The sequence below is a fragment of the Citrus clementina genome, unplaced genomic scaffold (genome assembly GCF_000493195.1).
Source record: "Citrus clementina cultivar Clemenules unplaced genomic scaffold, Citrus_clementina_v1.0 scaffold_9, whole genome shotgun sequence".
In the NCBI taxonomy this organism is placed as follows: Eukaryota; Viridiplantae; Streptophyta; class Magnoliopsida; order Sapindales; family Rutaceae; genus Citrus; species Citrus x clementina.
The window spans coordinates 28,967,114-28,994,969 of NW_006261964.1; the positions used below are offsets into that span (position 1 = coordinate 28,967,114).

The window sequence follows — 27,856 nt, forward strand, 5'->3', positions numbered from 1 at the left end:
CCTATATATATATATATATATATATATATATATATATATATATATATATATATATATATATATATATATATATATATAAAAAAACTATAATGGCCCACCGCATATTAATTCCTATCTACAAAGATAAACATACAGTTAAAAAATAAATAAATAAAGGCGTTTACCCTTTTAGAAACATAGCTTCTCTACCGATTAAATATTTTTGAGCATTGAACCTACATTTACCTATGCTAGAATTCTGATGGTAGAGAAAATTAGCTAGACTCCAGTTTAATATAGATGTGATACTGAATTAATTAGAGGTATGGACTGATCAATAGGCTCACCACTAGGCTAAGGGTTTAATGCCACTGAAAAGAGAGGTATTTAATTTAAGATATTGTTTGGTATTAAAATGTTATAATTTTTAAGATATAATTATTGTGAAAAAATTATAATTATAATATAAAAATTTAATAATATATAATAAATATGATATTTAAATAATAATTGTAACAAAGATAATAAAAATAGTATAAATCTTTTATCTTATGAATTTAAATAATCTTTAACTTTCAAAGTCATCTGAATCTAATTTTCTAACCAACGTAACGCCAAATACGGAATAGAACTGTTGCAAAAAATTGCCACCTTCTTCCTCCATTTCACGCCTCTTAATTAGTAATTACAGCTCTTTAAATTTGTCCTCTTTCTCTTCCATAAAATAATTTAATTAAGCTATTTCATCATCATGGTTCTCATTTAGATCTGTTTACTTCTAGATTCAATCACCCATCAATTACCAGCTGAGCTGAAAAAGATTTGAATTTTGGGGTAAAGATTCCTCTGTAAAGAGAGCTGGCTCAACTTGTACGGCAAGTCTCAACTACGTACCCATTTCAGGCAAACATGGGAAATTTTTTTAAATGTAATTGAAAGAGAGAACTCAAACATGCAGCAGAGGCAATCGAGCAACGTGCATGGGCCGGGGCACTCTGGTCATTTCACAGACACGATCTGGCGGCAATTCATCCAGTCGCCAGCTAAATCCTACGCTCTTTTCGCCTTTATCTTTCTCCTCCTCGTCGGCGCATTGATCTCCGCGCGCTTGCTCGACTCCACGGTGAGTATACCGCTACCCTATTATTTCATCCTTCTCCGCATTGTGCACTGTACTGCTCCAGAAAATCTCACAAATCACAATGCTGTTAATTGAGTAATCCAAAATGATGTCGTGTTCACTTATGGTGTCTTGGGTCCTGGACCCTAGCCTGTGTCTCACCGGCGGAAGATTCCATAGAAAGCGTAAATTGTTAGAAGAATAGTTTGGTCACCCAAGAACACTTGTACTACGATTCAACAGCTTGCATGTGATTTTGGGTCCCATTTCGGTCCTACGCTGTGAGTTATTTGCCGCCCAGATGCTGGCATGTATTCTTTGACTCTTTCCCATCAATCCATTAATAGCCAATACAAGTACATATGCGATAATAACGAATAAATCCATTAAAATCAATAGATTAACAAACAAGTACTTATGGTTCACTTTCTTGCATATGCATCCCTTCCGGTAAATTTTCTTCTAACAAAAATTCATTTCTGAATCATCCTTACATACATTGGTTAAATGCACAGTGATCTGATAGTCGCTATTAACAAACAAGTACCCACTGACTTAAATGCATGTATCTATTCCACATGTTTACAGGCTCTTGGTGGCGGCACAAATAAGAAGCTAAGAGATAGAAAAGGCCAAACAGACGCCCCTGATATTACAAAAAAGCATTATAACAAAACAGAATACCCACTTAAATGCACTGATGGAAACAACACAAAGACCTGCCCGGGAACCTATCCAACGAGCTACACCCCAGAAGAAGATCATGACAGTCCACTCGCCCCCACGTGTCCTGATTACTTCCGTTGGATTCACGAAGATCTAAGGCCATGGGCCCGCACTGGGATCACTAGGGAAATGGTTGAGAGAGCCAATGAAACAGCAAATTTTAGATTAGTTATAGTGAAAGGCAGGGCTTATGTGAAGAGAAATATTAAGGCATTTCAGTCAAGAGATACTTTTACATTGTGGGGAATCCTACAGTTGTTGAGGAGGTATCCTGGCAAGATTCCTGACTTGGATCTTATGTTTGATTGCGTTGACTGGCCGATCCTCCTAAAAAGCAACTATAGCGTCCCTGGTGCTCCGGCCCCTCCTCCGCTGTTTCGCTACTGTGCCAATGATCAAACATTCGACATTGTCTTCCCTGATTGGTCATTTTGGGGATGGTATGACTAATGTGATCTTTACATCGAGTATATCCACAATGCAGCGTTATTTGGTACAATGTTACTCATTCTTAATTGGAAATCTCAGGTTTTTGTTTTGCCCAAATCTTTTTGCTGACTACATAAGTTTTATAATAGTTTACTTATATATCATAAGCCGGTAGGACATGAATGAAAATTTGGGAGTCAGAAACAGTAAAACTTCTAAAACTTGAGGATTTTCAGTTGACTGCGAGTCGGAGTACTATACCCGGATTTTACAGTCCTATGTAATACATCCTGTGAATTTTTCATTACATGTCTTGGCTTTTGTTTGTATTTCCCAATTCCCAAGTTTCTTTAAAAATAACGCATATGCTGGTAAACATTAAAGAGTTTGAGATGTAAAAACGATTTGGGATATGTAACTAAAATTTGGAGGCCTGTGTTGTACCGCACAGCCATTCAATATATAACATGCTATGTATCTTGGTATGGTTGTGGTATAAATGATGATAATTGCCTGATTTTGTTCAGTTGGTGATTATGCAGGCCCGAGGTTAATATAAAGTCATGGGGGAAAATATTGAAGGACCTGGAAGAAGGAAACAGGAGAATGAATTGGACCGATAGGGAACCTTATGCTTACTGGAAGGGTAATCCAGTTGTTGCTTCGAGTAGGCAGGACCTTATGAAATGTAATGTGTCGGAGGGACAAGAGTGGAATGCTCGTTTATATGTCCAGGCATAATCTCTATTTTCTTTTGCACTTTAATTACATTATACTATTGTTAGTTTAATTCTGTGAAATAAAGAAATCAAACCAGTATATGTTGTATGCCATTGTAGTGAGTATACTGCAATTTTATATGAAACTTTTCATCTGCAGGATTGGAAAAGAGAAAAACAGAAAGGTTACAAGCAATCTGAACTAGCCAGCCAATGCAAACATAGGTGAAAATTTTGAACTTTCTTAGCTATAATTAGTTATAAAATTGTACTTTCCTTGTAATTGATCATTTTGGTTTTTCCTAATTCACGGTTTGTGCAGGTTCAAGATCTACATTGAGGGGTCTGCATGGTCTGTTAGTGAGAAATATATTCTTGCCTGTGATTCTGTCACTTTATATGTGACACCCAATTACACTGATTTTTTCACAAGAGGTTTGATACCAATGCACCACTTCTGGCCCATAAATGTCTACGACAAGTGCAGGTCAATTAAGTTTGCTGTTGACTGGGGCAACAATCACACGGGAAAGGTAACTGATCATAATACAGTAGTATGATATCGGGTTTCTTCAACAGAAAGCTACTCCATTTTTGCAGCCGACGTAGAAGTGTTAGAATTCTTGATGCATGCAGGCTAGAATTACATTACTAGTACTATTTTTTGCCACTGTATGCCAAATTAATATTTTTCAATTCCAGAACTACCATAAGGGAATTTAAACGAAACTTCCATTGAGATTGCGTGTACAGCTACATGTTTCATTTAGTTTTCTCATTCATCTCTTCTCCATAAATTTATCAGGCACAGGAAATTGGAAGGGCAGCGAGCAGATTCATACAAGAGGAACTGAAGATGGATTACGTGTATGACTACATGTTTCATCTGTTAAATCAGTACTCTAAGCTCTTTAGATACCAGCCAACGATACCCACAGGAGCCGTCGAATACTGTGCAGAGACAATGGCTTGCCCCGAGGAAGGAATGGCGAGGAAGTTGATGGAGGAATCATTGGAGCAAAGTCCTAAAGAGACAAGTCCATGCACCTTGCCTCCCCCATATGATCCTTCATCTCTTTATGATGTTCTTCGGGAAAAAGAAAATTCAATATTACAAGTAGAATCGTGGGTGAAAGCTTACTGGGAAAATCAAACAAACCAGTCATAGGATTTTTCTTTTTCTTTTCAAATACTGACATGGCCGAATTGGACGAGCTAAATCATTCATGTCGTGGTACAGCTCAGGTTTCTATCTCCGAGATGGACATTTTAATGCCGGTTATATTTTTAGAGAACAAAACTATCCCTACTTTTGTTATTGGGAGAAGGAAATAGAGTCGTAAGAAGGTTTAATTTATTCTTTATAATATCAAAAGGAGTGCTATATAATATAAACAGTTCAGCAAGCCAATTCTGACACTTTGTTTATTCTTCTTCTTCGATTGCTTTATACTCATGCAAAACTGAGCTTTCCTACTTATTAATGAGCATTAAACTCCTTGAATATGTGCCTGAATCTCGATGATTAAGCCAGCTCCCACAAAGAGAAAATTAGTTAGACTTCTCTTAAATGTAGATATGGTTTATGATGAGCCATCTACCTAAAGTGGCATAAATTAAATATGTTGTCCGTACTTCGTGCAAATACTAAAAAGAGAAACCAATAACATTAATTCCAGAAAACACTGGTCTTGTGAGACTGGCTTCTTTATAGCTGATCATTTAAGGGGACAAAAACAACTTGAAATCTTTCAATTTTAATGGGCCAGCAACTTTCAGTTATGTTGCATTAATTTAAGGATTCAATTATGGTATAACTGTGATACCATACCACAACTGCATCCAACTATTGAATTTAACCCACAATTGTCACTATAACTAAATCTAATGAATGGATGTAGTTGTGGTATGATACCACAGTTGCACTATAATTTTGTCCTAATTTAAGGCAAAAGCGAGCTTTTTTAAATTGGAATCGAAACTATGGCCCATAGGGGCATATATTGTAGTTGATTCTGTGGCTCAGAATCCAGCTAGCCGGTGATACCCGTTTTGTACTAAAAAAGACAAAAAATTGACATTTATGAGCATCATTGTTACCCGTAATCGAAGTGGTCTAGGTCTATGAGTGGAAATTATACAAGTAGTGGTCAAGTGGTCAGCTTTGTTTACTTTATTTGATGGTAGAAATAGAGGTTTAGTTGGGGGCATAAGCTATCGTGTTGATTTGGAAAATTGAAATAGCACACCATTATTACATAACAAAAGAAAAAAAATTATCTAAAATTAATTTGAGTGGGACTATTCTTTCCTCTCTAAATATCTCTTAACACTTCTTTTCTTTATTAATTCATTAAAATATTTTTAAAAATTATAAAATTCTTTTAACACTTCCATCAATAATAAAAACACTCTTAACTAAGGGCTAATTTGGGATTGCGGAGGCTGATAAAATAAGTTATTTGTACTGTGTAGATGAAATAAGTTGCTGATTGAAAAAGTAATTTGGTGTTTGGTAAACCGTATTGTTGCGGTTTCCATGAGTTCGAAAAGTAGAGTATGTGCGTTTAGTAAATTTTATTACCAAAGTGTTGTTTTATTATATAATGACCAAAATAAATATAAGTTTTAATTACTTTTTATTTATAGATTATTTTTAATAAATTGTTTAGACATGTCTTTTTTTTTCTTCTTAAATATGTAATATAGATTAAACTTTAAAAGCCATAGTTATGAAATTAGAATATGAACTTACTGTATCAAAACTAGAGAGAATGCACCTGGTTATGGTGGTAATATGATATCTGATAATTTATATATAAGGGTTTATGAATAAGTGCGATACAATTGTCTTTTTATTAAAATATATGGTTATAATAGGAATTTTAAAAAGGTGTGGTAGCTTATTCAATAAGCTGCTTATGAAAAGTAACTTTCTACCTACTTTTAAAAGTTGCTAACAAAATATAAAAAATTATGAAATAAGTTGCTTTTACAAAATTTACTAAACACTATTTTTATAAAAATAATTTCAACCGCACTACTAAACTGGCCCTAAATCTATTAGTGTAAACCATATTCTCTAATTTTTATTTATTTATATTGTTTAATCTCATTTCAACAACATTTTCTTCTATTAAAAAGAAAAAAATAAAGAGTTTTATTCTCTCCATTTCATACATAGGTAGTAAATTTATCACTTGAAAATTAGAGAAAAAAAAGTAACTTTTTTTTTTATTTCTAAAATGTTAGATTTTTTAAAGAAAAAATTTGACTTTTGAGTGAGAATTTAATTAAAAATTGTTCTATTATGTAATTTTTATAAAAATAAAAATATAAAATAGTTAAATTGATTTTAATAAGCATTTGGAGGGGTGCAAATAGTGGCACTCAATTAATTTTTGTACTAATTTTCGGTACAGACATGTTTTATTCACAAAAACTACAAGGTCTTGGTAGACTATTTTAAAGTTGATTTGCAAGCCTAAAATCACAGCCGCCTTAGTACCAAAATTGGAAAAATCAACCGCCACAACTAATTAATTTCATGGGTCCAACTACTATGCAATAATTGTATGATTGTACACCCTCAAAATTCTTTGATAATAAATTTTTTGTGAATGATATGACCATTACGTGTAACAAATGTTCGGTATATATATATTCTACAACGCGAATAAATGAGCTGCACACGTAACAAAAACGCTAAATCGGAGAGCGGCTGCACTATAGAGCTGGTACACCTTAGTCACACCCTATTTTTCTCACCAATATACCGCCGAATACGCAAGCTAATTAATTGTAGAAACTAAAAAAAACTGTTGAATTTGCCGTTGGCCCAGGCCTTCCTGACAACACAATCCTTTATTAATATTATTCAGGACCTGTCTACCTTACAGATTCTGTAACATACGCAGTTACGCACCCAATACATGCATCACACCTGTCCTGCGTAATGGAGAAAAAGCATGCAATTATTTTTGTTTGGTAGCTAGCTAACCAATCAGGAGCTGGCTAAGTTGGATCTGTATGTTACAGAATCTGTAACTTAGCCAGCTCCTATTATTCAAAAGGTTTCCTTTTAACACGTTACATGGCACCTTTCGGTTTCACAAATCACAAGGGGCCTGCCGAGTAAAATAAACTGATTTGTCCTCTTTCCCTCCTATGAAAAAAGGGGTGAGCCAAAGGCCTAAGCTTACTATATTTACATATAAGGGCAAAAAATTAAGCATGAGTACCCCCACTGTCACGAGGACGAGGGTTCTGTAACCCCCTTTTCAGTCTTTTCCAACAATTCGCTTGTTGTCAAAGCTTTTTCTCCTAGATATTTTTCTTCCACTTTCCTTTTCTTTTTAGGTCTAGCTACAGTTTCCGCTTTTTCATTTCCCTCGATATGCCCCTGTAGATTCTATTGGCCGCCTGAATCCACTATAGCCGAGCTGAAAAAGATTTTCGTGTTGATGAGAAATTAAGTTCTGCAGCGGCAAAGAAAGCTCAAAACAGCAAAAGCCTCAGCTGCCCGTTTCGGTAAATAAGCTTCTGCTATCGTCGTCAGAGCTTAAAACTTAGGGAAAATTAAGTGTTGCGGAGAATGAAAGAGCACAACATGCAGGTGCAGCACAGGTATTTAAGCAGCGTACATGGATCGGGGCATTCTGGTCACTTCACGGACACGATCTGGCGGCAGTTTGTCATGTCACCAGCTAAATCCTACGTTCTCTTCTCCTTCATCGTCGTCCTCCTCCTCGGCGCGTTGGTCTCCACGCGCCTGCTCGACTCCGCTGTAAGTAAAAAAAAAAAAAAGAAAAAACCCCCCACTTCTAGCTGGCTAGATCCATTATTATTTTCTCGATTGGCTCGCTTTGTTGACAAAACGACGTCGTGCTGACTTACGGTGCCTTGTGTCTTTGGACACGAGCCCGTGTCTTATTGGCGGAAGCTTCTAAAAGCCGAACACCCACCGGGGTTGTCGGTTCACCAAACTTTGTTCGAAAAGATAGTCTGGTCGCCCAATTGGAACACGTACACCATGATTCGAGCAGCTTTGCATGTGATCATGGTCTCGTTTCTGGGCCTACGCCGTGACTTTATTTGCACCGCATGATGCTCGCTCGCATCATGCACTCCTTGCCATCTTCATCAATAGTCCTTGCTTTATTTTATATGGGGTAATAACATTGGAGTCCCTACATTTTTACGAAATCGTAAATAATTACATGTGTTTTAGTTTTGTGTCACCGTGGTGTTGTTTGCGCCATGCAAAGTGATCTGATAGCCTGAAAAATCATTGCAAAAATTTGCCCTCGTGTTAACAAAAAGCATGCATATTTTGCTGGTAGCTTTTGCTTGTTGTTAGGGGCACTCTGATCATTTCCAATTTCTTATATGAGTGGGGGATTCCTAGAATGTGTAGTAATAATTGTAACTAATAAAATGCTTTAGGTTTATGATATTGGATGGAGATAATTTTGTGATATTTTTTTCCCCCACAATTTTTGTACATTATATGCTAACTCTAGTGCTGGGCGTGGTAGGTGAGATTATAACAATTACCGAATTTTGTTCACATTGTGCTTTGTGCTATTGCAGGCTCTGGATGGCGGCGCAAATCGGGTAGTAACAGATAGAAAAAGCCTAACATTTGACCCCAGAATTACAAAAAAGCCCCGCAACAAAATAGAATACCCGCTTAACTGCACTGCAGCTGGAAGCCACACTCACACAAAATCCTGCCCCGGAACCTACCCAACCAGCTACGCACCAGAAGAAGATAATGACGCTACCTCGCCCTCCACGTGTCCAGAATACTTCCGTTGGATACACGAAGATCTAAGGCCATGGGCCCGCACAGGGATCACGAGGGAAATGGTCGAGAGAGCCCGCAAAACTGCAAATTTTAGACTGGTTATAGTGAAAGGCAAGGCTTACGTGGAGACATATACTAAGGCGTTTCAGTCGAGGGACACTTTTACACTATGGGGTATCCTACAGTTGTTAAGGAGGTACCCTGGCAGAATCCCCGACTTGGATCTTATGTTTGATTGCGTTGACTGGCCGGTGGTTCTAAGAAACGCCTATTGTGCGCCTGATGCTCCGGCCCCGCCTCCCCTGTTTCGATACTGTGCCAATGATCAAACATACGATATTGTCTTCCCTGATTGGTCGTTTTGGGGATGGTAATGACTGTTCTATGCATAATCAACGTACTATCCCGGTATGCTTGTGATGCACAACTACACATGATGAGAATTGCCTGATTTTGTGAAACTGATGATTGTGCAGGCCCGAGGTCAATATAAAGTCTTGGGAGCCGCAACTGAAGGACCTAGAAGAAGGAAACGGAAGAATAAAATGGAGTGATAGGGAACCTTACGCTTACTGGAAGGGTAATCCCACTGTTGCTCCCACCAGACAGGACCTTATGAAATGCAATGTCTCAGAGGGACAAGAGTGGAATGCTCGTGTATTTGCCCAGGTAATAATAATATCTGTTTTCTTTTCGCTTTACATTGTACTATTTTGTTGATTTTCACACAAGACACCTGGCAAAATTTTCTGCAGGATTGGATCAAAGAACAGCAGGAAGGTTACAAGCAATCTGACTTAGCCAGCCAATGCAGAGACAGGTGAACATTTTGAACTTCCTTAGCTTCAATCTACGTATAAGATTGTGCTTTCCTTGTAACTAACTCGATCAATTAAGTTTCTCCAATTCCACGGTTTCTGCAGGTTCAAGATCTATATTGAAGGGTCTGCCTGGTCCGTTAGCGAGAAATACATTCTTGCCTGTGATTCTGTTACCTTAATTGTGACACCCAAATACTATGATTTTTACACACGAGGTTTGATGCCATTGCACCACTACTGGCCTATAAATGACCATGACAAGTGTAGGTCAATTAAGTTTGCTGTCGACTGGGGTAACAGCCATAAGAAAAAGGTAACTAATCGTATTATAGTATGATCCCACTTTTCTTCATCGAAAGTTAAGAAGCTTCACTTTTGCAGTCAATTTAGGTCATTGGAAGTCTTGCCATCTAGTTATATAGAACAGTTAGAATTCTTGATGATGGAATTACGTTACCAGTATGTCGCTGTTGTATGAACCCAATAATTTTCACTGCAACAACTACCATAAGGGGAATCAACAGGAACTTACTTGCATTTAGATTAATTGCACAAGTACTAGTATTTTGATTTAGATTACATTTTGAAGTGACTCTGCTTTTCTCAGTTGTATATTCTTTGCAAATTTATCAGGCAAAAGCCATGGGAAGGGCAGCGAGCAAATTCATCCAAGACGAATTGAAGTTAGATTACGTGTACGACTATATGTTTCATCTCTTAAATCAGTACTCTAAGCTCTTGAGATACCAGCCCACAGTACCTCCAGAAGCCGTTGAATACTGCGCAGAGAGACTGGCATGCGCCGAGGAAGGACCAGCGAGGAAGTTTATGGAGGAATCATTGGTGCAAAGTCCTAAAGAAACAAGTCCATGCACATTACCTCCCTCTTATGATCCTTCGTCTCTTAATGATGTTCTTCAGAAAAAGGAAAATTCAATACTGCAAGTAGAATCATGGCAGAGAGCTTACTGGGAAAATCAGACAAAGCAATCATAGGAAGGTTTAATTTATTTTATTTAATATCAAATACATCGCTTTAATGCCTACCTTTTTATATTATTAGATTCATTCTGTCAATAATATATACCTAGCTACTGTGTAGAAATTCTTTCAGATTATTTTTCTTGAGTTTGAAGTATTGTTTTAATTAGTCAGATTTTAGGTTCAGTTCCCATTATTTATTTTATTCCGATAGTAATTTATTCTCTTATTAGTGTTTCGTTTTTGCATTAAACTCATTGGTTCGATAAATAGCTGACGGTACTGAATCCCTTCTTTTTTTTAATGGAATTTTTCTTCTTTTAATTTCTGATATAAAACAGAATAAACAACATGAAACAAAGATGAAAGAGTACAAAAGATTCAAAATGTATTTCACATGATAGATGGTGTTCATAATAATACATTAAACTACGTAGTTTAAAACGCATGCAACCAAAAGGGGAAAAAGTAAAAAGAAAAATAAGAAACAATGATCACAAAATGGTAACTGATTGAAAAAAAAGAAAAAAAACTTATGCTGGATATGAAAGATAAGAAATGGGAGCTAGGCAAAAGCGGTCTAAAATGCTCGCTCTTTTATAATGTCAAGGCTCATCTCACTAGGATCTGTTGCTTGCAACTCAAATTGAATCCCATCGAGCTCCCTTTTGAATCTGTCCTTGGAGCTTGCATATACCATTTTGCTTCTCACCTTTGATGGATCCGGTGACCTACAGTTACAAATACCACAAAATCAACCTCGAGTATGTCTGTAATGGTTGTGTTTTTTACTTATTCTAAAAACACGTCAACTAGATCTTACCAAAATCTTTTTTTTTTTCTTTTTTTTTTAAGTAATGTAGCAGCTAATGCATGCAAATCATATATGTATACTTGATAGTGATTCCAATTCATTACAATTATGAATTATAAGAAACTTGAAAAGAAACCTAAAAAGGAAATGTGTTACCACCTTGACAACACGATTGCTAAAGTTTTAGTAAACACACATTTCACTTGGCAGCTATCATTTACAGATCATCTATCAACTTATATCTCACAATTAGTGATTTCATGTACATTAATACTGTGTGTAAAAGCCCATTAAAGAAGAGTGAAGACATTTATGTGTGTGTGAATAGGTAATTGAAAAGTTGCTACAAATTTGAGTTACCATGCAATGAAGAAAATTTTGCTTTTCTGGCAGTTCTCATGAGTGATGAAATCAAAATCATAGACAGCATAGCGGCATTCATCGGCTGGAAGAGACGTAGTGAAATCATCATAAGAGTCGCCAGGGCTACCGAGTTTCTCTACCACAACCTGCTGATTATCGATCTTGAATATGATAAATCGATAGTTCCTCTTTGCTTTTAGTTCCATAAATTTCAGCTTACAGTCATCATGCACCGCCATTCCAGATGCTGCGTTCGCCTAACCAATTTTCACATGTCACCAACATATAAACGTAAGATCAATGTCTTTTTTCCTTTGAAACACATAATGAAATGTATGAATCCCAAAGTTTAAACATAATGTAAAAGTGACTACTTGATTCTAATTTCTAGTATTTGAAAATTCATTTCCTAATAGTCAAGCAAGTTCCATATATCAATGATTTATATCTATAGCGAATCCGAAATTTCTGAATGGCATTGAACAATGCAAATGCCAATCTGTAGCCTTAGAGGAAGAACCAGAATTTGGTTCAATGGGTGCAGCGGTGTAAAAGTAATAAGGGTCACACAATAAAGTGCACCGAAATTGACATAAATTTCAGCTTAAACCTTTATCTTCCCTAAGTCTCAACATATTTCTGTCCCCGCCTAAGAGGGAAGAGTCATCGTAGCTGCAGCTTTCAAACTACAATGCAATTGCAAATTTATCACCTATTTAGAATACGATCGCGTTGAAATCAAATGTAATTGAGATCTGCTATTTCTACTCAACAATGTTCATGAATTGTAAATTTTGTGCATTTCTTTTAATTTGTTACCAGTCATCAGCAAGATCAAATTCATATATATATATGCAAAAATGAAGATAGTGACAGAGAGAGAGAGAGAGAAGAGAAGTACCATGTTGCTTGTCTGGGGGATAAGAGACAGGCACCTTGTGAAAAATGAGGAAGAAGATAAATATGAAAGTGGAAAAAAGGAGAAGAGGATAACAAAGATCCTTAATTTGAGGGAGACATGAAAGTTAGAGAAGAATGCGGTAGAATTAGAAATTTTTGAGGGATAAAACAAGGGCTGAGAATTCTTTGAGCTTTCAGGGCTCTGATTATGTCCATAGCCAGGACCCAACTTATGCATGTTCTTGTTATATATATATATATATATATAAAATCTAATATAGAAACGATACATGATGTACCTTATGAGACTACTGCATGGCCAACTATTTTCGGTTGATTGCTTTTATCACCATAATAAATGGCCTTCACTTGATTGTCTCATGTCATCTCAAAAGGTCTATTATTTACACTCCCATCTAAAGTACTTTTTTTTTATTAATACTACCTTACAAATTTATTAATATTTATAATCAGAAATCCACTGAAATTTATCGGATCAACTCTCTCGTTGCACAATCAAAATGTCTATTAATTTCTACCCCAGGAGACTCAAATCTTTTCTTACTCTACTATTCAACTCTTGGAAGGTTCCATGTCCAAATTCCAAAATATATTTCCGCTAAATTAATTTTATGTAATATATTGTAACTAGCATTTCTTAATATAAAATTTGGTGTGTACCACCTCAGCTGAAGTCCCGCCCAATATAACAAGAAATGAGATTTTTTTTGTTTTTTCAAAGGTGTAAAGAAATGAGATGTTATTACTATTGTTACCAATATTTTTTTGGAGAACAGAACATTTGAGACACGAGTAAGTTCGAAATTCAGATCATGCGTTGTACTCCTGAATGAGATTGAATACATGGTAATAAATCGATAGAAAGTTCAGATGATGTTATCACAATCGGATCAACTAAGATTGATGTAATGTAAAGGTGAATAGGGTCGATCAAAATTTCTGTAAGTGTCTAAACTCTAATGTAGTCATGAATACAGCTATCAACTCTTACAGCAGATCATAAAGAGGCTTGTAAATTTTTTCACAAGATGGTTTTCATCCAACAAAATTCACCACTTTAGACCCTTGCTTCTTCTTCTGTTTTACTTTGGCATTGGTTGAATCGGATGTAGAATCAACTTTTGCTATAGAAGACTTGTCTTTGTTACCAATATTTGCGTCTTCTGTCAAAAAGTCGTCTAAAAGATCGTCACCGCTGGTAAATTTGGTCACCTGTCCTGTCGGCCTTTCTCCTCCTGCCATTGCTGAAAACAAGAGATGAACCCAATTGAAAAACATGTCATATCGTAGGAAACGGAAAACATGATGCTTTCATAAATGATACTGGTAGACATGAAAGCTCAGCAGGACTTAATAATAGTTAAGAGATTTGACTTCCTCTGCCTTATAACTTGAGGTTATAACAAAAAAGTTGCTCTCTAAAATTCTTTATAGATTATATTTAAGGAATTTCATTTTCCCTACGGTTGGTAGCTTTTTTAGAAGGGAAAGAAATTGAAAATTCTACTAATTTCCAATCAATTTACTCAATAGTTCTTTTCTTTGAGGATAAATTGTCATACAATGATCTATCCGATTGAATTATCATATAACATTCAACATTTCCAGTTTGGGAACCTTACATTGAATTCATAAGTAAATTGGATTTTGGTTGCCAGATAAATCATTATTGTAAAAGAACACAAGCAAAATTCATTAGGAACACTCATTAAAGAATTGACATGAATTTCAATTTATACACTGCAGTACCCCAAAAGTTGTAGATCATTGAATCAAAATTGTGTCAACATCTCTGGATAGCTACTTGTCATACTCGGAAGTGTATTATTGTAAATGCATGTAACATTCGATTGAACATAATCGGGATTAGGCTTAGAAATAGGAATGAGAAGTTGAATGCATTACCTTGTTTACTAGAAGCAGTAAAACCTTGGATGCCTTTATTAGGACAATCTCTTGCCAAATGTGTTACACCACCACATATCTTACAACAGCCACCCTAAGAAAAAGCCATAGTCCAAATATTTAAGATTCAACAAAAGGAGAATGCTAAGTTGCTCGTAGCCACTCTAGCAAAAATATGATGGTCTTCATTCAAACGAAAGAAACCGTAGCCAAGTTATAGTCCACTTAGGCAAAGTGTTTGATGGGTCACTCAACAAGACCATGGTCCATCCTCTGTTATAATATAACTAACATCCAATGGACAACTTACCTTTGGGTAGATCCCATGAGCATTTTGAGGACAGTTCTTGCTTAAGTGTCCTTGTTCTTTACAAATGAAGCAACTAGCAAATTTGGTTCCACCTACATCAACAAAGAAAAGACCATTTTCCACATCAACAAATGACAAAGAACTTAAATTTGAATAGTGTCCAAAAGGATAAGAATGTAAACAAAGAACTTAATCAACATTTTTTATGACTAGGGGCCACCCCAAATATAAAACAGATAGAGCAAGAAAGAGCAAAAAAGAGAGACGAAATCCTCCATTTAGAAAATTCATCCATAAGATTTCCCCCTACCAACTTTCCTAAAAAGATTTCCTTCTAAGACCAAAATAGTGTCCTCATGTTTCAGATTGCCACATGATTTAGGATATCGTTTCAAGCCCTAGCAACCTACGACTGAAATGAAATCTGCATCTGCTTAAAGAAAGCATTGCTTTGTATTCTTGCCCGCATACAAGAAAGCTTATCATGCTCAATTTCTAGGGTGTTAAGTTTCATATGAACACGCAAGAGAAGTGATTCTTGGAATGATATCATCTATGACAAATGCTTTAAAAACTTACATTATTTATTCAAAACAATTTTATTTGCATAAGCTCTTGAAACTATTCATTCCAGCTAATTCATACGTTCAAAAATAGGGGTAAAAAAAAGTTATAGTATATTGTTTATCTGGAAGTTAGCCATCAATGAAGAATCAAGCTTTAATGAATGACAATTAAGACCTCCAGCAAAGCATATCTTATGAACATAAATGACCAAAGCACCGCAGAATTATTTTTTCTGACCATGATTTTTACATAATCTTTAAATATATGCTATTGCTTATACAATTTCCTGCTGCATCCTGCATTCACTAACAAGCAATCAACTGAACTGTTTGGGGTAGCGACACAGACTAACTACAGGTCCATTCAGAATAAAAATGATTTGCTAACCACATCAAATGGCAAATGTAAAGCAACATAGAGCATCCTTAAACCGACAGATTTGTACAATACCATCTTGAAGTGGCTGGGGACATTGAGCAAGTGAATGCCCCGCTTGGCCGCAATTGTAACACAACTTGGTGCTCTCAGTCTCATCATTCTTACTAGGACAATTCTTGAGAGTGTGCCCACGTCGCCGACAAACCAAACATATCTGCGAAGCATCACAGACACACAAAAAGAAACAAATTCAATCACATGCCATCACTTTTGATTCTTAAAATGCCAAGATGAATTAAACTCAAAACAAAAAACAGACCTTGTTCTTTTCCCACTCCGCTTTCATAGGGCAGTGTTTGGCAATATGCTCTTTAGCTTTACATATAAAGCAGCTTTCACCGGGCTTCATTCCAGGAACTCTGAGTGGGTGTCTTGTAAAAACCCTTTTCATGGATTTTTCATTACGATTTGGGTCTTTGGATTCTGCCTTTTTGCGCTTGAATTTGCTGCTTTTCTTCTTTTTCTTCTCGCTCGGGTCTTTTGGGGCTGTTGGCTCTGGCTTTGGGAACAGCTCTGGGTGGACTTCTTTGAATCGCTTGCGGGCTTCTCTCTGTCTCTTGCTCACCATTTTGGCTTGAAAGAGTGATGCGTTGAAGGGCTCGAAGCTCTTGGAACGGTAGAGGGGTTTGGTGCAAAGCTTAGTTCGTTCGATTGGAGGCGAGAGTGGAAGGGTTGTAGAGATGAGGGGAAATCGTCTACGGATGATCTCATTGTATGCGTCCGCGTTTCGAAGATCTTAATCGTTGCACAGGAGTTTAGACAAATAAGGGTAATTTTTAAAAAACTCTCTTGAAGTTTGAACTTGTTGCAAGTAGATGGCGAGAATTTATTTATTTGTAAAAAATTTTTTACTATCAATTAATTTTAACATTGACCGTTAATTGACTGTGCAAAGATAATATTACCTTTAACAACAGTTTATAAACGAAAATAACTAAAAAAAAATTAAAATTATTGATGCGAAAAGTACAAATTTTATTTTTTAATAATTTTATTTTTGTCAATTTCAAAGATTTACAATATCATAGGTAAAGATTATAACTATTTCATTTTCAAGTTTTTAATTTTATCTTTTTTATAGGAACTTTAAAAAAATATTAATAATTTAAAGAGGATAAAATAGTCAATAATTTTATTTTTTTTTAATTATTTCTATCTACAAACTATTGTTAAGGGTAATATTATCTTTGCACAGTCAATTAATGGTCAATATTAAAATTAATTGACGATAAAAAAATTTTCGTCATTTACTTACATCAAGTCCAAACCTCATGGGAAGTAAAAATTACCCCGACAAATAAATGCCTTTGCCCCCGAGGCACTGACCTTTAAGTTTGGTTAGTTACTGATTTGGTCCCTATAAATTGTTAAAATTCGTAAAGACCCAAAACATCTTAGTCCCGATCAAATAAGTCCCCTAAGCTCTGAAATCTAAATGACTCAAATTGTGATATCTTTCAGGAAATAAAATCGTATTGGGCAGCTTTATTATTTCTCTGCTCAAGAAATTTCCTTGCATAAATTTTTAGTTGGATTTCGAATCGCATGAATTGATTGGCTTCATTTAAATTCAAGTGGGATTTCTTAATGGGATATAAAAATACACTTAAATCTCTATTTAGTTCTTGGAAATTGACTTTATAGACGAGAGTACGAGCCAGCCTTTTATGCACTTAGATGTTAGTTGCTCGAATTGCACTAGAACTTAACTAATATTAGAAGCATGGAGGGTCCCAAATCAATGTCGTGCATTCAAAGAATCTTTGATACGCCACAATGATAGAAAAGTGGTAATAGTTCACCAGCCATGGCCAATTGGGCGTGGCAGTGATGGATGGAACCTCGAAACCTCTATTCATTATACATACAGAGAGAGAGAGAGAGAGAGATTTGAGTATTCAACAGTAATTCAACTAGATACAAATTTAATCATAAAATTAAGTAATTTTTGCGGTAATGATGGTCTCAAGTAGTCAAGTTGTGGAGATGAAGCCATCATTAGAAACATTTACGAAGGGTGACATTCTTAGCTTTGTGATGAAGGCATCTACGGCGATGGATACGTCTGCTCTCACTTGATTCACGTCAGAATTGATGACAACTTTGCTTCTGTTTTTTTTGTCCATTGAAGCAAGCCCTTGCTTTCTTCTAATTCTGAATACAGTGGGCCACTTCCCGTCAGGCCCACAGCCATTTCGCTTAGCCAATTCTAGCTCGAGTAAAGGACACGTTTGGCATGGTGTTTTCCTCCATAAAGCTGCTATTTACATGTCTTTGTCAAAGGTATCATAAACTTTTGATTATTATATTATTATTATTATTTTTCACAAACTAAATGTATCTTTTGTATTATGTCTAAAGAAAATGATGCAATCAATTCATTATTTAAAAAATAGTAAGGGTCCGTTACGTTGAAAGCGTTTTAAAGTAGAACACGTATTCATGATTATATAATTAAAATTATAATATATATTTTTATTATTTATTACTTTTTATATATAATTATGATTTATACTGTATCTTAGAATAATTTAGTCATTACTAAATAGTAATCCCACAAATAATTAAAAAGATTTTGTTTCTATTCAATGATTTTTTTTGGGGTCAATCATTCATGCATTATAGGTAAAAACCAAATGTTTATCATCTTTATGTAAACAGAATTCAAATCGCATAATTTATATACCATTCTAAGATATTTTATGAGTTGAAGTAAATGGTAACCACAAGAGTTAAATTTAAATATAAAAACTCTTATTTTATTAATGTGCATTTATTTTCATTTTATTTGTTATCATTTTTCTTTTGTTAATAATACATGCGTTGTCCTACATTTTTTAAAAAATATGATATCTTTATCATATAAAATATGGTTAAAAAAAAAACATCTATACTAAATGGACCTAACGGATCAAAGGATTATAATATTACAACATGAATTTAGGCACAAAAAATAATAACATTAATTCTCAACTGTCCATTTATTCTTTATAATATTCTAATAATAAAATAAAATGACGACGTATAATATTTTTAATTCAGCGACTCTTTAAAATTTGAATCATTGTTCGTTAAATTGATAAAATTTAAATTATAAAATACTCCTTAATTAAAATACCCCATTCTAATAATATCTGAGTAATAATGTAACTTTTTATTTTGTTGAGAACAGAAATTCGTTGTTATTTTTTTATTTCACGGAAATAATTTTATTTTTCAAAGAAGAATAATAAACTTGCTTCTTTATGAGAAATTGAGAATTTATTCAAAGTGTTGGTCACATGATAAATCACGTGCCCGCTTTTGCTGCGTCATGTGCAAGTACAGAGAGATAAAGCCCTATCCACTCTCCTTTCCTTCCTTTCCCCACAATGCTACGATCGCGTTCACCCCACTCCCCGTTTCAGAGCGCGTGAACCCCCCTAAAACCACACCAAAATATTTTCCATTTCTCCTATTCCGAAAATTTCAAAATTCAAAATTCCCACTTAAACATAACGTCCCGGTCACCATCTCCGTCAACCCACTCCAAAACTAACGGCAAACCTCACTCCGTCATCTCCCCACCATAAATACCCCCTCTCCCCTCTCTCCTCTCTCTGCAGAAGTCATCTCTCTTCTATCGCTTACTTCACTCTCAAACAAAAAAACAAACAAACCAAATTGCAAAACTCTCGACTTCGCTCTCACTCGCTCGACAAGATGCGTGAGATTCTTCACATTCAAGGAGGCCAATGCGGCAACCAGATCGGAGCCAAGTTCTGGGAGGTGGTGTGCGCCGAGCACGGCATCGACTCAACGGGGAGGTACAACGGCGACAACGACCTGCAGTTGGAGAGAGTGAATGTTTACTACAACGAAGCGAGCTGCGGGCGGTTTGTGCCACGCGCCGTCCTCATGGATCTGGAGCCAGGGACCATGGACAGCGTCAGATCCGGGCCGTACGGGCAGATTTTCAGGCCCGACAACTTCGTTTTCGGGCAGTCCGGGGCCGGAAATAACTGGGCCAAAGGTCACTACACTGAAGGCGCTGAGTTGATTGACTCCGTGCTTGATGTTGTTCGCAAGGAAGCTGAGAACTGTGACTGCTTGCAAGGTACTTTTTAGTGGAAGTACTTTTTGTATAACGTGTTTTTTGGTCAAGGCTTGTTTGGAATTTTAAAACTTGATTTTGCTTAAAAAACGAACTAAAAATAGTGGATCTACGTGTATTGATTATTTTGAAGAAAATTGGAGTTCTGTTACCTGAATTATGTCACAGATGCATTCAGTTAAGGCCTTGTTTGGACGGAGTTTTATTTCATTGTTGAATGCTTTTATTTCTCCCTTGAAATGAAAAACCAAACAGGAATTTTAGAATTAATTGTTCAATTGTCCCCTATTGTGCGATTATAATTATCTCGAGCAAGTTTATTTTTATTTTTGTATTATTACAATAATTTTGAGCAAGTTTTTGAATAAATATAAACTGGTTGCTACTTATGTATGTTGTTTGTTAGTTTGTAGAATTCTAAGCATTTTGTTGCTGTTTTCAGGATTTCAAGTGTGTCACTCCCTGGGAGGTGGTACGGGGTCGGGAATGGGAACACTTCTCATTTCAAAGATCAGGGAGGAGTATCCAGATCGAATGATGCTCACTTTCTCAGTGTTTCCATCCCCGAAGGTGTCGGACACTGTTGTTGAACCATACAATGCAACACTCTCCGTTCACCAGCTGGTTGAAAATGCTGATGAATGTATGGTTTTGGATAACGAGGCTCTCTATGATATCTGCTTCAGGACCCTCAAGCTCACCACTCCTAGCTGTAAGTTTTATGTTATTTTTCTTTTCTGTAAACTGTTGTGTTTTGAAATAGCTACTGAAACTGATGAAGGATTTGTGCCTAGTGTCGGTTGTCAATTTTTTGTTGTCTGTTTCTCGTTACTCATGAACGTGATGGCTCATAAAATCATAATTCTTTGTGTAGACTAATAATTTTTGTGGGATCTTGTTGGCATATTAAAAATATATGGTTGTTTTCCACTTGTTGATCCCTGAATCTTGGGTCTGGAATCTACTTGGGTCTCAATTGTAACATGTGTGGATAGTTTTCTTTTTCTTTCTGATCAATTAGTTGTTATAAAGAATCTGAGAATTTGGTAATTTTTGTATCCAAAAACAAGATTCATTTATCTGTTAACATGTATTAGCGCTCTACTAATGACTTGCAGTTTTACTCTCATAGAAGTTACATCAGTTCATGATTTTTTTTATTTGTGTAATGTTATTGTCAAAGTTATATTGAACCTAATAAGTTTTTTTTTAATGTTTGAATTCAGTTGGAGACTTGAATCACCTTATTTCTGCCACCATGAGTGGTGTGACCTGTTGCCTTCGTTTTCCGGGTCAGCTCAACTCAGATCTTCGGAAGCTAGCTGTTAATTTGATCCCATTCCCTCGTCTGCATTTCTTCATGGTTGGATTCGCTCCCCTCACCTCTCGTGGATCACAGCAATACAGGGCTCTCACTGTTCCTGAGCTCACTCAACAAATGTGGGATGCTAAGAACATGATGTGTGCTGCTGATCCTCGACACGGTCGGTACTTGACTGCTTCTGCGATGTTCCGTGGCAAGATGAGCACCAAGGAGGTTGACGAACAGATGATCAATGTGCAGAACAAGAACTCATCATACTTTGTTGAGTGGATTCCCAACAATGTGAAGTCTACTGTTTGTGACATCCCTCCGACTGGTCTCAAAATGGCATCCACCTTCATTGGTAACTCCACCTCAATTCAGGAAATGTTCAGGAGGGTGAGTGAACAGTTCACTGCCATGTTCCGCAGAAAGGCTTTTCTGCATTGGTACACTGGAGAGGGTATGGATGAGATGGAGTTTACCGAGGCAGAGAGCAATATGAACGATCTGGTTTCTGAGTACCAACAGTATCAAGATGCAACTGCAGAGGAGGATTATGAGTATGATGATGAAGAGGAAGCACAAGAGGAAGTCTAATAATGTTTGGTATATGATCTGTGTATTGCCGTTCAGTTTGTTGCAATTTAAGTTGTGGAGTTTATGTTTTTTTTTTTTTTTCTCCTTTTTTAACCCTTTTAACCTGAACACCTTGTTTGGGTGTTAGATTATGGGGATGTTGCTGCCTTCGTGGCCTGTGTTTTTTCTGTTTGGTAATGGTGTTGTAGTTTAGAGAGTATCAATTATAATCTTGTTTACCATAGTTAGTGACTGGCTGGTGAAGTGGGATTTACAATTAGATGATATTCTGCTTCTATATGCTTGTGCTTTTTTCTTCTACATCATCTTTTTGTGTGCTATTTGTGCAATGTCTCAGAGTAATTTCCATGGAATATTTCTTGTTGCTGGGTTCCCATGATAATCTCCTTGGTGTTTTAGTTGATGGAGGTTTATTTAACAGGATTTTTAGTGCGTTTGGGGCTGCTGTGCTGCCACCGCGCAGCTGCTCCCCGTGCTATATTCTAGGGAAATATTCCCTAGAATATAGGGTGAAGGGCAGCTGCCTCAAACGCCCCCTTTGGCCTTAATCCTCTTGGATGGCTAATTCTATAACTGAGGTGTAGTGTAGCTGTCTCTTTTGTGTTATTGGGCACCACATTATGCAGCTTAGCAATATACCAGTTTTTTCTAGTATTTTATGGTGCTACAGGTTTTTATTAGGATTAGGAGAAGATCTCTGGTGGTATTTTTAGAGCATTTATTGTTTGTCATGTATGTATGCAAATTATAATGATTGGATCTTAAAGGCTTAAAGCATATAAATAGCAAACAATGATTGGATCTTATGTCGTGTATTTTACATTAAAAATTTATGATTGATATTGAATAAATTAAATTTTATTTAGAAGAAGCTCGGATAAAAGGATACAAGTCTCTTTTTGTTCGTGTTATTGTAGTGGCACTTTGGGTTTTGGTTGCAATATGACTGGTTCAATTGTAGATGCCGACGTTTAATTCCAATGGTTCTTAGTTTTGTCCTTTCAATTTACAAAGTAATGATAATGGGATAAATATTCCAAAAGCAATGTAGGCCTTTCCATTGCATGATAAAAAATTAAAAATGCTGAGACGAATTTCACCTTCATTTAAATAATGAATGAATTATTCTCTGAATGTGATGATTACACAGTGAACAAGAACAGAAATCACATCAAATTTCCCAAGCGTGTCTGCCAAAGAGTAAAGCAAAATTTCTCCCTTTCTGGCATATATCTGCTTAAGCTCCAAATTTGGGAACCTTGGCTGCTGATACCTGAGCGAGGAAGTGCTCGGATACAATTCGCCGTTGAATCTTCCCACTGGCTGTCTTCGGGAGTTCATTGGTGATGAAAACTCTTTTCGGAACCTTAAAAGCAGCAACATTTTTCTTGCAAAACCTCAGCACCTCTTCCTCATCAATGTTTGATCCTTCTCTAGGAATTATAGCACAGTTTATCTGTTGGTGACAGGCAGCCATCCGAAACAAAACATAATCAGGAATACGTTAAATTAAATGAATAAATCTACAAGGTTTTTATTTTTATTTTTTTAGTGACCTCACAAATTCTTTGCTCGAATATACCCTCAAAATATTCTTCGACATAATCTAAAGTTTCTGCCAGAATATATATTTTTGGTGAACCACCGCACACCGAAAAAGCTTTCTTGCCTCATAACAATACAAAATCACACGGATCCTTAAAACCACTAACTTTCTAGAACTGTGGTTGCTTTCAGGCGAATGTATGAATGTATGATGTATGAAAGTGGGGCTTCAAATATTTTGTCACCATTTTATCTATATGTTTGTGCAAGCAACGTGTGTGGCTCCACTTCAACATTACTTGTGCTGGCGTGGGGTCATCAACATTGATGATATAAGAAGACATTTGTCAAAACAAAAGAGTAGGTCAAATTTTTAGTTTTAAGAAGCTTTACCTCTTCACCATATTTGTCATCGGGGACTCCAAAAGCTACAGCTTGAGCAATGTCGGGATGAGACAGGAGAACTGCATCCACTTCAATTGGTGATATTTTCTCACCTGATATTGAATGTAAACAAAATGCAAACAAAAGGTCAAATTTTTTTCATAATTTTCAATTGGGCATCAGCTGTTTCTACATAGGTAACTTTAATGAAATTAGAAAATAAAAATAGAAATAACATATCGGCAGGTGAGTGCAATTATAACAATACTAAAACATTCAATTAAAACTTAAATTGACTATTCACCAAATTAGACTCCTAAGCTTAACCAAGATGGCAATGAATTTCTGGGATCACAACTGAGCTTTTCACATGATCAACTATAATAAGGCTAAACTGCATTCGATAGTCAAAGCCATAAAGTAGAAAATTCAGGACAAAATTTAGATAAATTTCGCCAAAAATAAAGAAATGGATTCATGTAAATTACCTCCACGGTTAATAAGCTCCTTGATCCGACCCACGAGATGCAAATACCCATCCGAATCAAAATACCCAATATCTCCGGTATGGAACCACCCGAATAGGAAAGCGGATTTATTGGCCTCCGGGTTGTTTTTGTAACCCTTAGTCACATTTGGTCCCCTAATACACACCTCACCCTTAGCTCCTCCCTCCTGTGGCACACCAATTTCATCCAAAATCGCAATTTCTTGACCCACGGGTCGACCCACGGATCCGGGCTTGTGCGGGCCATCTTCGGGTAGCGGATTGGATGACATTAAATGGGTTGCCTCAGTCATTGCATAAGCTTCTAATACTGGCGCGCCAAATGCCTCCTCGAGCCGAGACAATATAACCGGCGCCAACGAGGCACTGCAGCTCCGAATAAAACGGAGCTTTGGGTAAACTGGTTCCGGTTTTGCCACGTGGCGGTCAAGGACGATTTGGTGGATGGTGGGGACCGCGGTGTACCACGTTGCGTTGTATTTAATCATGTCCTGCCAAAATGTTGAAGCCGAGAATCTGCCAGCGGCTGGAAGAGTGACAGCGGCTCCCGCTGCAAAAGAGCTCAGCAAGCCGGCTAACATGCCGTGGACGTGAAATAGGGGGAGGACTATAACGGTCGAGTCCGACTCGGTGAGTTTATAAACCGATTTGATGTTGCTAACAGAAGCAGCCAAATTATTCTGAGTCAGCGGCACGCCTTTAGGACGGCTCGTGGTGCCCGAAGTGTGCAAAAAGAGCGCCACGTCAGACGGGTCGTTGGTGAGTTTGCTGATCGCGTTGGTGTCTGACTCGGAGTGAGCGAGGGAAAGAGTGAGTTCCGAGTCGGCGTCTAGGAGAGTAGCCGTGGCGTGTGAGATGTTGAGCTTTGAAGCCGCGGCTTGAGCCGCCGCGTTTCCTTCAGCTGGGGTCAACAAGAGCTTTGACTCCGAGTCCGATAGATAGAACTCAAACTCATCTGGCGTGTAAGCGGCGTTGAGCGGCGCAGCTGTGGCTCGTGCTCGAATTACGGCCAAGAACATAATTACAAACTGCAATTGTCATAAGAAAATAAATTACGTCATTTTTCTTCAAATAATAACAATGTGCCTTGTAATTTTACGATTTCTCAGACCAGGACAAACATAATACATTTGTATCAAATAAGTACCCAACTCTCTTCTCAAAAAACAAATAAGTACCCAACTCGATTCCAGAAGAAAGGACAGAAAACGCCCGATTGTTAAATTAGGTTCGACATAAAATAATTACTAATATGAATAACGTAAACATTTAATAAATTCTTTATGTATTTATTTATTTATTTATTTATTTTTAAATATTGTAATCGATAGGACCGACACGTAACATGCGCTTGACGGTTTGAAGAACTTTGAATAATTAAATTGAACAAATACAATGAAATTATGAATATAAATAAAATAAAATTAAAAAACTCAAACCTCGACGGTGTTTGGGAAGGTGAGTGCAACGACGTCGCCGGCGTTAATTCCGGCCGCAACAAGCCTCGACGCGGCACGTTCGACGAGTTCATGAATCCTTGAGTACGTTAAATCAAATTTCCCCGAAACTGACAGAGCTCTCTTCGAAGAAAATTGATCGATCACCTGATTCAGCAATCCAATCAACGTAACGCCCTCCATTTGATTTGATTTTTTTTTTTTTTAATTTTCGGCGTTTGTTTGATCGATAAAAGAGATGAGAGCACCGATATATGTTAAAGAAGAGAATTTTAGGAGCTGTGAGGATTTGGCAAAGGCGAGCACGTCTTATTACATAAGTGGGGGGTCTCTGAGTCTGTCCGCGTTGGCTAATCTTTTGGTTACTATCTTTTCGGTGTAGGCCAGAGTAGGGGTCGGTTTACCACGTGGTTAGTCTATATTGGCTGCTACTTTTGTTTTTCTTTTTCTATTTGCTGCTGCCTTGCTCACTATAAGGAGGAAAGTTTTGTGCTTCTTATCTTTGTACGTTCGACTCTAGGAAAATTGCCAAATTATAATTCGTGGCTTCAGTGAGAAATAGATCCTCAAGTATGCTAAATTATCATCCATGGAATTGATTTTATACAATTTAATAGTCAATGTATCGGTAACTTTTACGCTCAAATATTTTAGTGGTAATAATAATAAATGTGTTATAAAAGAAATTAAAAGATTCTATTCAATCTCCTTAAATTTTTATTATGGCAAAATAAGCTTCTAATTGTTTAACATTATAAAAAGATCTTGCTGGCCTAAGTAACTTTCTTGCTTTCCCAACTAAATGGGTGAATTTTTAATCAAATTATTTTAAAACAAATATGTTAATTTATAATTGTTTTGTAGAATTATCAATGTGAAGAGTACAGCTCTAAGATGCATGTTTGAGGGAGGTGTAAGGTAGGAAGCGTAGTAGAAGATTGGGGCAGGCAGGCGATGATAATGTGATCAGAAACTATTCGGTTAAGCCTCGAGAGTTGCACTTTTAGCCGGTGGACTGCTTACACGTGTCGTTTTCTTCATCCGAAACTGTTGCTGTCATGCGTGACGCGCAAACCTTTTTTGAATAAATAAATTATCAGAAGTGGGGACTGCTTGCATATGTGGCGGCAAATGATTCGCGAATAGTGTTACTGTTATGATTATGAGCGCAAAAAATAATAAGCACATCAATTTTTTTTTTTAATTTTCATTTTAATTTTTTGCTTTTTCCGGTCAGCGGCACAACACAATTTTGCTTCCTTAATTACAGAGAAGTTCATGTGGTTGGGTGGGGGGGGTGGTTGAAGATCAGCTCAACTTGGAAACAATGAACTCATGGTAATAATTTTATATACATTGATTAAAATATTGATTTTAATTTCACTTGGAAACAAATTGATATTAATAAATTTATAAAAATTTTGATTTTGTTTCCAATTTAAATAAGGATAATTTTGGGTTTAGGTAATAATTTTAAGGATATTTATGAAATTGTATTAAATGATAAAATTGAGTATTAAAATCAGAATATAAAAACTACTCCTTCCATTCTTTTCAAAATCCACTATAGACGGAACAGATTTTGACAAAAGTGATTTTGATTTTTTTTTACCAAACACTAAAATTAACTTTTAGATTTTCAAAATCACGTTTAAGTTTCTCAAAATCAATCCAAATGGGCCCTAAGTACAAAACTAATTTTTAAAATTAGATTTTAAAAGGATACTCCATCTTACCTTCTAAAAATCTTATGTAGAACGGAGTGATTCTGTCAAAAAGTGATTTATTAAAAAATAAAAACTAATTTTTAGTTTTTTAAAATCACTTTTAAACTTTTTAGAATCAATCCCAAATGTACCGCCCTAAGATAATTACTTATATGATTTTTTTTTCACGTTTATATAGCATGTGCCATTTGCGAATGTTCTATTAGTTACAATTGATAGTTCAGTTTGAATTGAAGAGAGAATATTTAATTTGTGGTTGGAATACGAGAGTAGAATGAGAAATTGTGAATATATTTAACTTGTAAAATATTGAGAGAAATATTTAAAACTAATATAC

The 27,856-nt window shown here is 36.2% G+C and overlaps 5 protein-coding genes across 7 annotated transcripts; 3 read left to right on the forward strand and 2 right to left on the reverse strand.

Annotated features, from left to right (window-relative positions):
- The first annotated feature begins 1,893 nt into the window (after window positions 1-1,893).
- LOC18033330 (protein O-glucosyltransferase 1) lies at window positions 1,894-4,141 on the forward strand. Its single transcript, XM_024185213.1, has 5 exons — window positions 1,894-2,265; window positions 2,797-2,989; window positions 3,134-3,198; window positions 3,296-3,506; window positions 3,779-4,141. Exons 1-5 carry the CDS (start codon window positions 1,955-1,957, stop codon window positions 4,139-4,141), a joined length of 1,143 nt encoding a protein of 380 aa, XP_024040981.1. The 5' UTR covers window positions 1,894-1,954.
- Window positions 4,142-7,136: 2,995 nt separating this feature from the next.
- LOC18032848 (O-glucosyltransferase rumi homolog) lies at window positions 7,137-11,862 on the forward strand. Of its 2 annotated transcripts, XM_024184265.1 has the most exons (7): window positions 7,137-7,759; window positions 8,566-9,152; window positions 9,259-9,451; window positions 9,538-9,602; window positions 9,706-9,916; window positions 10,237-10,603; window positions 11,792-11,862. In XM_024184265.1, the coding sequence occupies exons 1-6, from the start codon at window positions 7,568-7,570 to the stop codon at window positions 10,597-10,599; spliced, it is 1,611 nt and encodes a 536-aa protein (XP_024040033.1). In that variant the 5' UTR covers window positions 7,137-7,567; the 3' UTR covers window positions 10,600-10,603; window positions 11,792-11,862. The 2 variants fall into 2 exon arrangements, with proteins under 2 accessions (XP_024040033.1, XP_006421921.1); XM_006421858.2 differs by lacking the exon at window positions 11,792-11,862 and having other exon boundaries at window positions 10,237-10,716.
- On the reverse strand, window positions 10,936-16,559 carry LOC18031779 (actin-depolymerizing factor 7). Of its 2 annotated transcripts, XM_006421860.2 has the most exons (7): window positions 16,162-16,559; window positions 15,915-16,056; window positions 14,898-14,989; window positions 14,588-14,681; window positions 13,802-13,926; window positions 11,759-12,018; window positions 10,936-11,315 (listed from the first exon to the last, which is right to left on the reverse strand). In XM_006421860.2, exons 1-7 carry the CDS (start codon window positions 16,468-16,470, stop codon window positions 11,165-11,167), a joined length of 1,173 nt encoding a protein of 390 aa, XP_006421923.2. In that variant the 5' UTR covers window positions 16,471-16,559; the 3' UTR covers window positions 10,936-11,164. The 2 variants fall into 2 exon arrangements, with proteins under 2 accessions (XP_006421923.2, XP_006421922.2); XM_006421859.2 differs by lacking the exons at window positions 13,802-13,926; window positions 14,588-14,681; window positions 14,898-14,989; window positions 15,915-16,056; window positions 16,162-16,559 and adding an exon at window positions 12,663-12,682.
- A 2,932-nt stretch (window positions 16,560-19,491) lies between these two features.
- Window positions 19,492-22,121, forward strand: LOC18033465 (tubulin beta-1 chain). The gene is made up of 3 exons (XM_024184268.1): window positions 19,492-19,998; window positions 20,438-20,707; window positions 21,222-22,121. Exons 1-3 carry the CDS (start codon window positions 19,605-19,607, stop codon window positions 21,896-21,898), a joined length of 1,341 nt encoding a protein of 446 aa, XP_024040036.1. The 5' UTR covers window positions 19,492-19,604; the 3' UTR covers window positions 21,899-22,121.
- A 747-nt stretch (window positions 22,122-22,868) lies between these two features.
- On the reverse strand, window positions 22,869-26,119 carry LOC18033119 (oxalate--CoA ligase). The gene is made up of 4 exons (XM_006421862.2): window positions 25,775-26,119; window positions 24,316-25,363; window positions 23,837-23,940; window positions 22,869-23,354 (listed from the first exon to the last, which is right to left on the reverse strand). The coding sequence occupies exons 1-4, from the start codon at window positions 25,973-25,975 to the stop codon at window positions 23,136-23,138; spliced, it is 1,572 nt and encodes a 523-aa protein (XP_006421925.1). The 5' UTR covers window positions 25,976-26,119; the 3' UTR covers window positions 22,869-23,135.
- Window positions 26,120-27,856: the final 1,737 nt, after the last annotated feature.